The 11,865-nt window shown below is 42.4% G+C and overlaps 1 protein-coding gene across 1 annotated transcript; it reads left to right on the forward strand.

Annotated features, from left to right (window-relative positions):
• Positions 1–675: 675 nt before the first annotated feature.
• Positions 676–10,653, forward strand: LOC111236770 (tumor necrosis factor receptor superfamily member 16-like). Its single transcript, XM_022765618.1, has 6 exons — positions 676–1,103; positions 5,426–5,558; positions 5,747–6,100; positions 7,315–7,540; positions 7,670–7,812; positions 8,690–10,653. Exons 1-6 carry the CDS (start codon positions 1,065–1,067, stop codon positions 9,001–9,003), a joined length of 1,209 nt encoding a protein of 402 aa, XP_022621339.1. The 5' UTR covers positions 676–1,064; the 3' UTR covers positions 9,004–10,653.
• Positions 10,654–11,865: the final 1,212 nt, after the last annotated feature.

The raw sequence follows: 11,865 nt of genomic DNA on the forward strand, positions 1-11,865 counted from the left end.
GGACCTTTTGAGAGAAAAAAGGAAAACAAAATACACAGCATGGTGCTTAACATTGGACTCAACACATTGATGAAAATGATTTTAGCCTGAAAGAATTTTCAGTACAGGGTCCCAGATCTTATCAAACACACCTCTATTTTCATTGTAAAAGCTCAGTCTGAAGTGTAGTGTTTCCCATTTCATTCATATGAATGTTTGCTTCACATTTGTATATTCACCACTAAAAGCTCCACTATAGGTTTCCATATATTACTGATATATTTTATGTATGCAGAAATTTTAAGTTTACATCTAAGGCCAAGGCATTCACCAATTCTACCATGTCTGCAGATTCATGGTCCACGACATCACCTCCTGTTTAATAAAACACAGGCTCATATTATATTCTTAATATCATATTAGTCGCTTCCAGCAGACGGATGACGACACATCAATCAATTGACTACACACACACACACACACACACACACACACACACACACACACACACACACACACACACACACACTAACAACGTTAGACTTGATTTTTGCCTTCCACTACATTCTTGTTCCCAGCGCCGCGTCGTAGAGATGCAGCCAATCACGAGTCCCGTTTGAAAGCTGAGTAGATGGGAGGAGAAAAAGCCCAGGAGAGCCTGCTGGAGCTCTTCCTGCCTCATCTGTTGCGAAGCTGCGGGAGAGGAGGGAGCCCGTGCATCCTGCGAGGCGAAACAGACGAAACTTTGTGTGAACCTTCGCAGTATGAGCAGGGAAACGCACTGAAAAGTAGCAAATGCGTCTACTGCGCTGTTACTGGAAGAACCCTACGGATTACACACAGGCTGCATTTTAAACCCGCGCTTTCTCATGCGTTAAAACATCTGGTTCCTGGACCATGCCCGGACTCTCCTGCCTACTTAACTATCGCGTTTTATGATACGTTGAGGGTTTTTTTTGGGGTAGATTTAGAGTGATAGGGGTTTTGATGACATTTTTTATGCACCTTTTGAGGGCTGCAGACTGAAAAAAAAAAGTTCTGTCAGAGATCCTGAGACGCACCGAGGATTTTGGAGACTGGAAGACATGAGACTGTTTGTCATCTGCGCGTTTCTGCTGTTTAAAGTAAGCAACAGTTAATTCATATTATAGTAAATACTTTCACATATTCTTATAAGTCTTCATAATCTCTCATCATCTCATCTCTCACAACAGCAACCTTTGTAAACTTCAGCCACTGGGTTCAATTTTACACCGTTGTTGCCACAGAGCCATATTTGATAAAGGTTGTGTCACACTGTCCTTGTTGGTGAATATGTTTGCTGTCAATCTGTAGTTGTCAAAAACAGTGGAAAGAGTGAGAGGACACATCTGATTAAATGGCTAAACAGGAGCAAAATCTAACTTCCTCATTTTGCTCTGGTGCTGCAGTTTCTCAGAGACTCATCCTGGACTGCGGCCTAACCTACTGTACATCCGCACAGTCAGCCGTAGACCTCCATGGTCACAAAACAAGCTGGAAATATTTGGAAAGTCTTTGTTTTGTGTACACAACTTAAACCAGGAAGCCACTATTCATTTTTCCACTTACATTACACAATTTTCACTCCATCACCATCTGCTGCAGCAGCAGGGGCCAGAAGGAGCCAAACAATTTCTGAGGCAGGAACATAACGCAATTTACCACGATTATAAACCGACTCAGTAATAAATGATGTATTTTATGGAGGAATTATAGTCTCAGAGGTGTTTGATAGCAGCTCATTAAACCAGAATCAGTGGAAAAGAAAGCCCCTGCTCCACAGTTGCAGACAATAATTTGACACTCATCTCCCTCAAACAGCCCAAGGGGCTTGTAGTCCTGTCTGGACACGCTCATCAGAGTCAAAGCACTTTTGTTACATCAAAGCTTTTAGATAAAACCTCAGCTCTTGAAAAGATATGCATCTCTTTCTTTTATAAGCGCATAAATATCAACAGGATTTCTTTGTGAAATCTAAGATACCGTTTCTCATCTGAACTGTTTCTTTAGCCCACTGAAAAGTTGTCATTGTTTGTGCGGTCACATGCTTCTGTCATTACTCACTGGAGGATTTAGTGCAGAAGTTGACTGTATCTTACAGTATCTGAGCACACACCTCATGATGTCCTCCAGTTAAGTCTCTTTCTGAGGCTTGTAGTTTACTGTACATGTTGCCTACATTTGTTGCTTACGGCAGTTCCTGGTGAAAAAGTGGCCAGGCTTACAGCTTGCAGTGTTGCTGGGGTCTGGATATCCGGAGCAAAGCAATTATCATCATTTTCTCCCAGTTTGTGGTGTATATGTGTGTGTGTGTGTGTGTGTGTGTGTGTGTGCGTGCGTGCGTGTGTGTGTGTGTGTGAGTTGGGGAGTGGAGGTTTGTTACCACAGTTATTTGAATTTCCATAGAGCAGTTAAGCACATTTCTTTGGGGAACCATTTCTCAACTCTTTGGTGAAAGTTGAAAATCAGTAGATTAGTAGTTAACGGAGTCGCTTGGTGCTGATTTAGGATTAAAGTGTTGGGTGAGCTTTCTGCTGGAAAAAAGAGAAACATGTGTCCTTTAATTTGTCTCTTATCCTCCCTGTTTACTAATGACAGTGATCAGTGCGGATGGGATGTGCAGTTTAGACAACTTTCCCTTAGCTCAGGCTGTTTCTGCTGAATGACCCCAGGCTGCTGCCGTCACAGGCAACACAGTGGAGGCTCATGGGTCAGTGTCTTCACAGGGAGGGAGAGAGAGAGCATCCTTTTGTGTGTTTATTTTCATGCAGATTAGATTAACTTTGGAAACTCCAGCGTAGGCGCTTCAAATGTGGTCTCACTTCAGAGGGGCACAGGAAATGTTTCAGGCACAGGGAACGCTGAAATGTATGTGTGTGTGTGTGTGTGTGTGTGTGTGTGTGTGTTTGCGTGCGAGCGCGTGTGTGTGTGTGATCCACGATGACTGACTGACTCCGGCAGCCGTGGAGTTGAGAGCCCCATTGAAAGCAGTCCTCCTCGGTGGTCTGTGTGTTCTCACTGGGGAATTCCTTCAGATTGCAACTTCTTACCTAAATGGAAAAAGCAACTGCAGCCCCCCCCCCCCCCCCCCTGTCACTTTAGACTTGATGCCCTCAAGGTGACACATACAACTGCAGGCATGTTTTGGAGCATGGCACAGCAAATTAATCTTTGCTTGAAAATGAGAGATACTGCCAAAATGTGATATTGTAGGAGCAGCATCAAATATAGCAAGAGGGTAAAGGTTTCACAGTGATCGATTTACTACTAAATACATCTTCATTTATGAGCCATTGAAGTAAAATCAACACAATCAGATTAGTTGATTTTGCCTTCTGATGTCACAAAACCTGGAAAACAATTATCTGCTGTTCTTGTAAATATGTGGAAACACACTTGTACATATACGCAATTTTAGCCACCTATCTTAAAATTACATTTACAAGTTTTTTTTGTAAGGCAGTGTTAATACTAATAATCTACCTTTTTGTATGAAATGACAAAAAAGGATCTTACCTTAATGTTTCTGATTTTTTACTTGGAATTAATCAAATTATCAAAGTTTCTTACTCCGTTACAATATTAAGTGAAATGAACAGTAACTGGATATTAAGATATCATTCACACCGATAAACATGAAGTGGTAACCATATATAGCACTATTTTAATGTATACAGTAGATAATGACTTAGTCATTCCTCTACTGAGTAGATCACTGTTCCCTCTCGTCCCCAGTGGGGCATGGACTAAATATTTCATTGTATGCTGGGCAGTGGGTAAAGTGCCAAACCTTTGGGAGTTCCTGCTCTGAGCCGAGCCGGCCCTCCAGGCAGGCTTACAGAGCTGCGCCAGCCCGGGCTCACACCAGGCACTGTAAAATGACAGAAATCCAAGCTGGAGGTACTAATAAAGCAGAACCGCTGTCACCAAATATTTATCAAAGTATAGACTGAGGGCTAAAAGGTGAGCTAGTGGTAGCAGAGGAGCTCCATCTGTCACATGGAGAGGACCAACCGGAGTTACCAGAATGCCTTTCTGCTCCAAGTTATTATGGTCCAGGTTTGGTCACAGTCTGCCAACTCCAAACATCCTGCTGGTTCCTGCCTGCTGGATCCTACCACCCCGACACACTAATACCTCTGATCTGGGCTCTGTGGCGTTCAGATATCATCAGGCTCCTCTGTAAGCGTCGCAGTAAAAATGGGTGTTGTTTTTGGAGCGAGGCAAGCTCCGTTTCAAAGTCGTTTCTCCTGTGGTATCAGCATGGAACATTTCAGTGTTTTTGCGACTGGGAGCATGGCACTTTGTGTGTGTGTGTGTGTGTGTGTGTGTGTGTGTGTGTGTGTGTGTGTGTGTGTGTGTGTGTGTGTGTGCGTGTGCGCGTACAACGGTGTGTGTTTCTGGTGGGCTTTTCATTGGAGGCTCTACAGGTTCACACACGTTGCCTGTGTTTCTTGGCAGACTTCACAGACAAAGAGAGACATCAGTGGGTTGTTTAGCTGTTACTTCTCCCCTTTGCAGGAGGTTAGTTGTTAGACATCTGTTTGCTCTTGTCAGCCCCCAGGCAGAATAGGCCAATCTCCATTAAATGCGTGCATGTTTAAGATGCCGTTGTTCAGAGCCTGGAGAAAGGGGAGTTAGTGAATTACTGACCTTCATAGACACACCTGCAGGGCTTGGTGACTTCAAAGGCCCCCTCTCACCCAAACAGACACTCACATGCTGGGCAGCCTTGGTTAACTGACACCCTCCCCTGGGGCTGGAACCGTCTCCTTTATATTCATGCCCCCTCCTTTTCTGTTGTCAGGAAATAAACACACATACTCTGTATTCACACACACAGTTACACGTTGTCATTCACACTGATTTGGAGTGAGTGGGAGAGTGGAAGCTCTTTTTTTTTTTTTTTTTTTTTTTTTTACTTCTTCCTTCCTCCTTTTCTGAGTGTTTTCCTTCACCCCTTTTTGTCTTATTCTTTCCACTGGTCTAAAGCCATCTGATTAAAGCCAGCCCCTCCTGTCAGGCACCAACTCTGCTGCACAAGCCGTTAGGAATGTCTGATCTATCCCTCATGTCACAACTCAAGCTGGGCTCTCCATTACCCACTTGCAGATAAGGACTCTGAGCACTTTAAGGGTGAAAACTGAGGCAGATAGAAAGATAAAAAGGCCATTTTCAGTTCGCCCACTTCACAAGAGTGGGATGTGTGCGATTTAAGGCAGAAAACCTCCCTGGACAAAGAAAAACTTCCTCTCTTGTTGTCTTTTTTTGGTGACTCCTCCCTGAGAAGTTGAATATGAATCATGTAGCTGTTGTGTAAACAGGGTGGATCCAGAATGCACTAAAACATGAGATGGTATTTCAAATTAAACAGGAAAACGCTGTGGTGGTATTTTTTTCTTACTGTGTCATTTATTTACTGCAGCTCACTCTTGGAGATGCCTGTGCCAGTAACCAGTTCACTGAGTCAGGGCAGTGCTGCAGTCTGTGTCTTGCTGGCTTTGGAGTGGAGGTACAATGTGGGAAAGAGGATACCAAGTGCGCACCGTGCCCAACGGGTAAGCAATTAAAACCTAATGTTACTGCACCGATAAAGAATAAGTTTCACCTGCCCTGTCATTATCTCCGTCTTCTGTCCAAAGGGCTGGAAGAGTTAAGACAGCGCTGTGTCTCATCATTGCCTCTGATATTTATGAGACAAACAGTTTTATTTAGACTGACGCTGATTTTGTAATCTGTTTCCCAGGAACGTTTTCCTCATCTGAAGGCCTCGGCCCTTGCCTTCCCTGCGCCAAGTGCCCACAAAGTGTTCCCATGGTGGCCTCTTGCTCTGCGAGTCAAGACACACAATGTGAATGTGACAACGGCTTCTTCTTTTTGAGCACCCACGGCCTGTGCGCGCCTTGCTCCAAATGCAACCGTGGTGAGGGTGCTACCCAGGAGTGCGGCCTAAAGGGAGACAGTATGTGCCAGATCTGTGGCCCGGGAACATTTTCTGAGGAGCACGCCAGCACCAAACCCTGCCAGACCTGCACCCAGTGCTCTGACAGCGAGGTGGAGATCCGAGCCTGTATGCCCAACTCTGACACGCTCTGCATGGGTGAGTTGTGACGTAGATTTAGAGTGATAGAATACATTTGATTTTATAAGCCTAGTGATAGTTATTTGTCTTAGTGTCAAAAAAAATCCCATGAAAAGACTGAAACCAACACTGAATTGATGCTACTAACAAGTGTTCTCTGTGTAGCCAAAGCTTGATATACTTTACGTCACGTTTACGCCATAGACCTGATCAGAAACACATACAGGAGCCACATCGTTGTTCTGGTTGATGTGCTCCTTCATTATGATGCACATGGGTACTACACACAGTCCTACATACATTGTCTGGCTGCTGTAAACCCACAGCTGAAAATAGTGAAACACAGTATTTAACTATAAAACTACAGTGTCCGCCTGTTTTAGGAATTACTTTTTTTTTTAAAAATGATGCCATGAATTTGTGACCTCTTTGTGAATGATTTGGGGTTGAGTGCCACAGAGTGAGTAGGTTAGCCGGAAAAGTATTGAAAGAAGGCTGATCTTGGACTTTTAATGGGATTTGCTGACAGTAAGAAAAATATAGGATAGAGCCAGCCTTTAAAGATCTGACGCAGGGAAAGGCAGTAATAGTGAAAGATAAAAAGATAAAAAGAATGAGCTCAAGGGGGAGGGGGGTGGGGCGGTGGGAGGGAGTGGGAGTGAGTGGGAGTGCCTGCGAAAATACAAGGACATGTGGTCAACACCTGCATCCACACCTCATCTGAACACTCTGTAACACTCGGAGCCTGGAAACATGAGCAGAGGAAAAAGAGTCCACTTAAGTGCTGTAGCCCAATTGGTATGAGCTTGAAAGGTCTTAAGGTTAACTGACCCCAAGGACCTGAAGGCCAAGGGGGGCTGCTGACCCTGACAACTAGTCTGCTTGCTCCCAAATGGCTACACTCACTCTCCAGGAGTCGGGTCATCTGTACACACTCTGGGTGCAAATATCATGACTCTCTGACCCCTGAGAGGTCAGCACAGTACCTTGTAGTGTTTGATCTTAAAATAGGCAGACCGCAGGAGGGAAGACGAGGCTGAAAACAGGGGCAATGAAAGGTTTTGAAACCCCAGGGAACCGGGAGGACTGAGGCTATCATTACATCGGGCGCACAGGCTTCTGCGGAATTATTTCTGGCCCTAATTTATGCAGCCCAAATGTGTTTCTGATGTCCATATGTGCACATGCAATGTCACTGTACCTGACACATCTCCCTCTCTCAATCTTAACAGATAAGAAGCTGCACATTCTGTCTCGTCCCGCCGAGTCTGATGGGCCTCGTAACACTCCTCGCTTACCAGCAGTAGAGGAGGTGATGGAGGAAGGGGAGACCAGTCCTGCCCCTGGAACGCCCAAGTTTACCCCACAGGATGAGGGTGGCAGCAACAACATTCTGGCTTACGTGTCTGTTCTGGCTGCCGTGGTGCTTGGTCTGCTTATTTATGTGGCTTATAAATGGTGAGTCCTCACTGGGGTTGGGTCCTAGTCCTTAAAAGGATGTAATAATGATTATAAGATTGGCCCTGGGATGACAAATAGCTCACTGTGTGTAATTTATCTGACATTGTTTTCTTGTGCTCCTCTCAGCTGGAGATCGTGTAAACAGAAGAAAGCTCTCTCTAAGGCCCGTGCGGCTGAGTTGGGATCATCTCCAGAGGGAGAAAAGCTCCAAAGCGACAGCGGCGTTTTTCTGGATTCACACAGCCTACAGGACAACCAGCCCAGCAAAGGTGTGGTAGACAACACAAGCTCTTTGAAATTAAACTAAATTAAGGTTTTCTAAGGCATCAAGCTGGTTACTAAAAGATCTAGACCCTTTATGTACTGAAATGCACTTACTACCTGCATTATTGCATTACTGAAGATCAAAGGTGATCCAGAATTTACACTGATAACTAACTATCGTTTCAGAAATTATTTTAAAGTCCTTGTACATATAACTTCAAATGACTTTAGGGGTTGTATTAGGAATGAGTGGATTGTATTAAAGAAAAGGAAAATTCATTTTATGTTCCAGACAGAGTAAACCTCCACTTTCTTTTAAAGGTACCTTGTGAAGTACTTGACCACTTGTAGTGCTACAGAGTGTTCTTGTTAGTGCATCCCCATCTTGTATCTCATGCAAATGTATGTGTCCCTCGACACATGTCCTGCTGCCGGTTACGGGCAGTTCCACTGATCGACTGATTAGTGGCAGTAACGCATCCAAGAAACCTAGACTTGTAGCCAACAAACGTGAACGTAAACAATGCAGGTTTCAAAATACTTGGCTTTGGCAAGATGGCTTTTGTAGATTATAATCTACAAAAGCCATGTGGAAGGAAATGCATTCAACACGTTGGTTAGGCCTCAAAGATAGACACAGTGGGTTTTGGTAAGAAACAATAGATGTAAACTTGTTTGTTTTCAAGAAAACTCCACGGTTCCCTTTGAGTTAGCAATGTTTCCCACAAGAATAATGACATGGAAACTTTCTATTTTTGTGCCCATTAGATGTTGAACTATCTGAAATATCTATCATTTCTTGTTAATAATATAACTACTATTTTTATTGTCTTTGGTTGATAAAGCCAAACGGTGAGCTAATTTTGTTTTGCGTATCCACAGGGACCAAGAGGGACAGCAAGCAGGACAATCGTCTGTACATCAACCTACCCCCCCACAGACAGGAAGAGGTGGAGTGCCTCCTGCAGGAGGGAGGGGGCCGGGGGTGGAGGCAGCTGGGCGCAGCACTGGGCTACGAGTCTGAACAGCTAGACCTGTTTGGGCGCGGAGAGGCCCCCGCTCACACACTCCTCTCTAACTGGACCCAGAAAGAAGGCTCCACTCTGGGACTGCTGTGTTCTGCTCTGGCCCGCATCGAGAGGCCTGACGTGGTGACGGTTCTTAACTGCCCCACGCAGGGTGTTTCTGTGGTCTGAAAGCTTTTCAGACACACGTGTGACAGTCACAGACTCAAGTGAAGAACTTTGATTGAAATGACAAGGGAGGCACTCTTCATATCAACATCTGTCACTGTTGGAGACTGCCACTGACAGTTCTTATTGCTTTGATGGACACTTATTATCTTTTTTTACTAAGACAACAAAAAATATTCTAATAACACTTTACCCCAGTTTATTTCACTATTTGATTTTACATGACTCCAACTGCATGAGAGATTCTCCTGCGATGTGTCTGTTATCGCTACAGAGACGGATCACCAGTAACTAGGGGAAATGAAAATACTTACACTGAATATAATACAATGACTGAATATACACTATGTTGCAGCCTCTCAATTCCAGCAGTTTTCTGTTCTTGTTAAGCCTCAGTCACGTGCTTAATGGGCACTGTGGGATCCTGGCCAGATTGGATTAGACCAATAGTGACATCCACATACACTACAAGTGGCAGGAAGCGGAATAATGTGTTTACAAGTGCTGCATGAGTGTGATGTTTTAAAAACCACTGTTTACTTGATATTTGGACAGTAAGCAGATTTGTCCCCTGCTCCATCAAAAGGAAATATTCCCTCCGTGTGCTATTACATGAAAAACAATCGTGGACAGTTTAGATCATTATGTTTCTAGTCTGGCAAGCCTTTTTTTATGAATCACAACTTCAGCAGCAACTTTGGTATTGCTGTTGATTTTTGCCAAAAGGAGATGGTTTCTTCCAACAACACTGCTTTAGAATATGATGGGACTTTCCCGATGTGGGTTCATTTTTATGTACATGTGCACGGTTTAAAAAAAAAAAAAAAAATTAGACAAAAACCCAACCAAGAGTTTACATGGCCAGGTGATCAGATTTCTCTAGTAGAAATTGAGGGTCAAATCTTCTTAACCATCCCGATGATGCTTTCAGTTGTTATTTTCTTTATAAGAACACTTTAACTATTGTGTAGATACTCACTAGGCTATTTTTTTTTAATTTGTCGCCCCGTTCTGTTGTTTTTTCTTCTTTTTTCTGCTGCAGCCACGAAGTAGCCTTGGTATTTATTTACACTGAGGATATATTATGCACCAGTGATGTTTCAAATCTCATCAGAGGACGTATATGAATACGTATATAAAAACACCTTTCTTAGCTCTTCCTAATAATCACCTATGATTGTAAATATCTTAAATATTGATTTGTTTTGATAAGTCATGGCTTAAAGTGAGATCATTTATGAACTGTGAAGATAGAAGAAAAGGAATAGAAATGAATCTATTCTTCTTACACAGCTCTATTTCTATCAAAATTATTTCTTGTATTAGACAGAAACAAAAACAAACCAAAGACACCATTAATATCAGCCCTTGTGTCCATCTTGCTTTTGTATTTATTTTACCACTATTTCAAGTCTAAATCTAAATAAAATCTTTGAGAACATCGGCGATGTGGTAGTTACACTATGAGACGGCCTCAAATGGTTTGATATTTTTTTACGCCAGCCATGTATGGTTTTGTGTATATATTTCCTAATGGTATGCCTCTGTGTTTTTGTAAGAGTTTTATTCATTGAATAAATAACTTTGATAAGTCAATGCGCTTTTGTTGTAACAGGACTTCAAGTGTAGCATCAGTTGCTTGGAGGTATCTGATTGCGGAGTAGCTCAATTAATTTGAAAAAAAATTTAAAAAATTAAAAAAAAAAAAACTTCAATTACAATTTAAATAAAAAAAAATAGACTGTATATATTCTAATATTGTGTCAGTTGTAATGCCTGAACATGTTTTTAGAGTGCCTGAAAACTAGTTAGGAAGCAGAGGGAAAAGTTGAAAGAGCTAAAAACAACGGCTAAATGCTAGCTAAAATTTTTGGATAAATGTGATATGTAAAAGCAATGGATTAACTGTTGAATAGCTGAATTAAGTAATGGAAAAATGGTGTGAAATTGCTTAACATAATGGATGGTGAACTAACTAAAATGTATGGATAAATTGTTATATCTGAAAGTATTGGATGAATGGCTAAATAACATGGATAAATAGTGAAATAGCTAGAAGTAATTGATGGCTAAAACAGCTAAAAGTAGTGGATAGCAAAATGAATTTAAGGATAAATGGTTGAAATAAATAGGCTACTTAAGCTCATCCGACAAGGTACAATGGACACAAAAGGTTCAACAGACCTCAATAGTTTGATTAATACTTTTATTTTTAGGTGTCTTTGTGTCACACCTCCCATAGACCCTAAACAATTACCATCTTAATATAAAAGCTGCCATTGCATATGTACTTCAGATACTGTGTTATATGCCTTTATAGTTATAGCAACATTAAACTTTTTTCACCACATGGCAAATACCTTCTTGAAAATATGAAAATTATTGCTGAACTGTACTACAACCGCAGTCCTATAAACATTTCTGTCACTTACAGTTAAGTGTAAACCCCACTTGATGGATTGCACACTGTGGAAGCTTGGACATATTTGGAATATATTACCCCATATCAAGGGATTTAGTGTATAAGAACATTTCCTATCCAAAACCCTGAGGGAAATCAGTTAAGAGGTATTTAATAATTTGAGGGTGAAATAAAAATAAAAACTTGATCCCAAATATTGTGGAGGAAAGTTTTCTCTTTCTCTCAGAGACACAATCTCATTCCTGCTCCCACTCTGCTCTGAACTCAGATCTGTTAATGATCTCTTTGCCTTCAGTTTTAAGTGGGAGCAGGCATCTTGCATGGCCTAGGGCAGCGTTACATGCCGTCAGACACTCCAGACGGGACTGCTTAACTGCGGTCTGGAGCACACAGGCATTGGGCTACGGAATGTGCATACACTGAGAGGGGGGTTGGGACAGAGG

The sequence above is a fragment of the Seriola dumerili genome, unplaced genomic scaffold (genome assembly GCF_002260705.1).
Source record: "Seriola dumerili isolate Sdu_G_001 unplaced genomic scaffold, Sdu_1.0 BDQW01000723.1, whole genome shotgun sequence".
Classification (NCBI taxonomy): Eukaryota; Metazoa; Chordata; class Actinopteri; order Carangiformes; family Carangidae; genus Seriola; species Seriola dumerili.

Coding starts and splice junctions, on each gene's coding strand:
- LOC111236770 (XM_022765618.1), top strand. CDS start 1,065: ATGAGACTGTTTGTCATCTGCGCGTTTCTGCTGTTTAAA. Junction 5,559..5,746: donor GTGCGCACCGTGCCCAACGG/GTAAGCAATTAA, acceptor TCTGTTTCCCAG/GAACGTTTTCCTCATCTGAA. Junction 7,541..7,669: donor ATTTATGTGGCTTATAAATG/GTGAGTCCTCAC, acceptor TGCTCCTCTCAG/CTGGAGATCGTGTAAACAGA.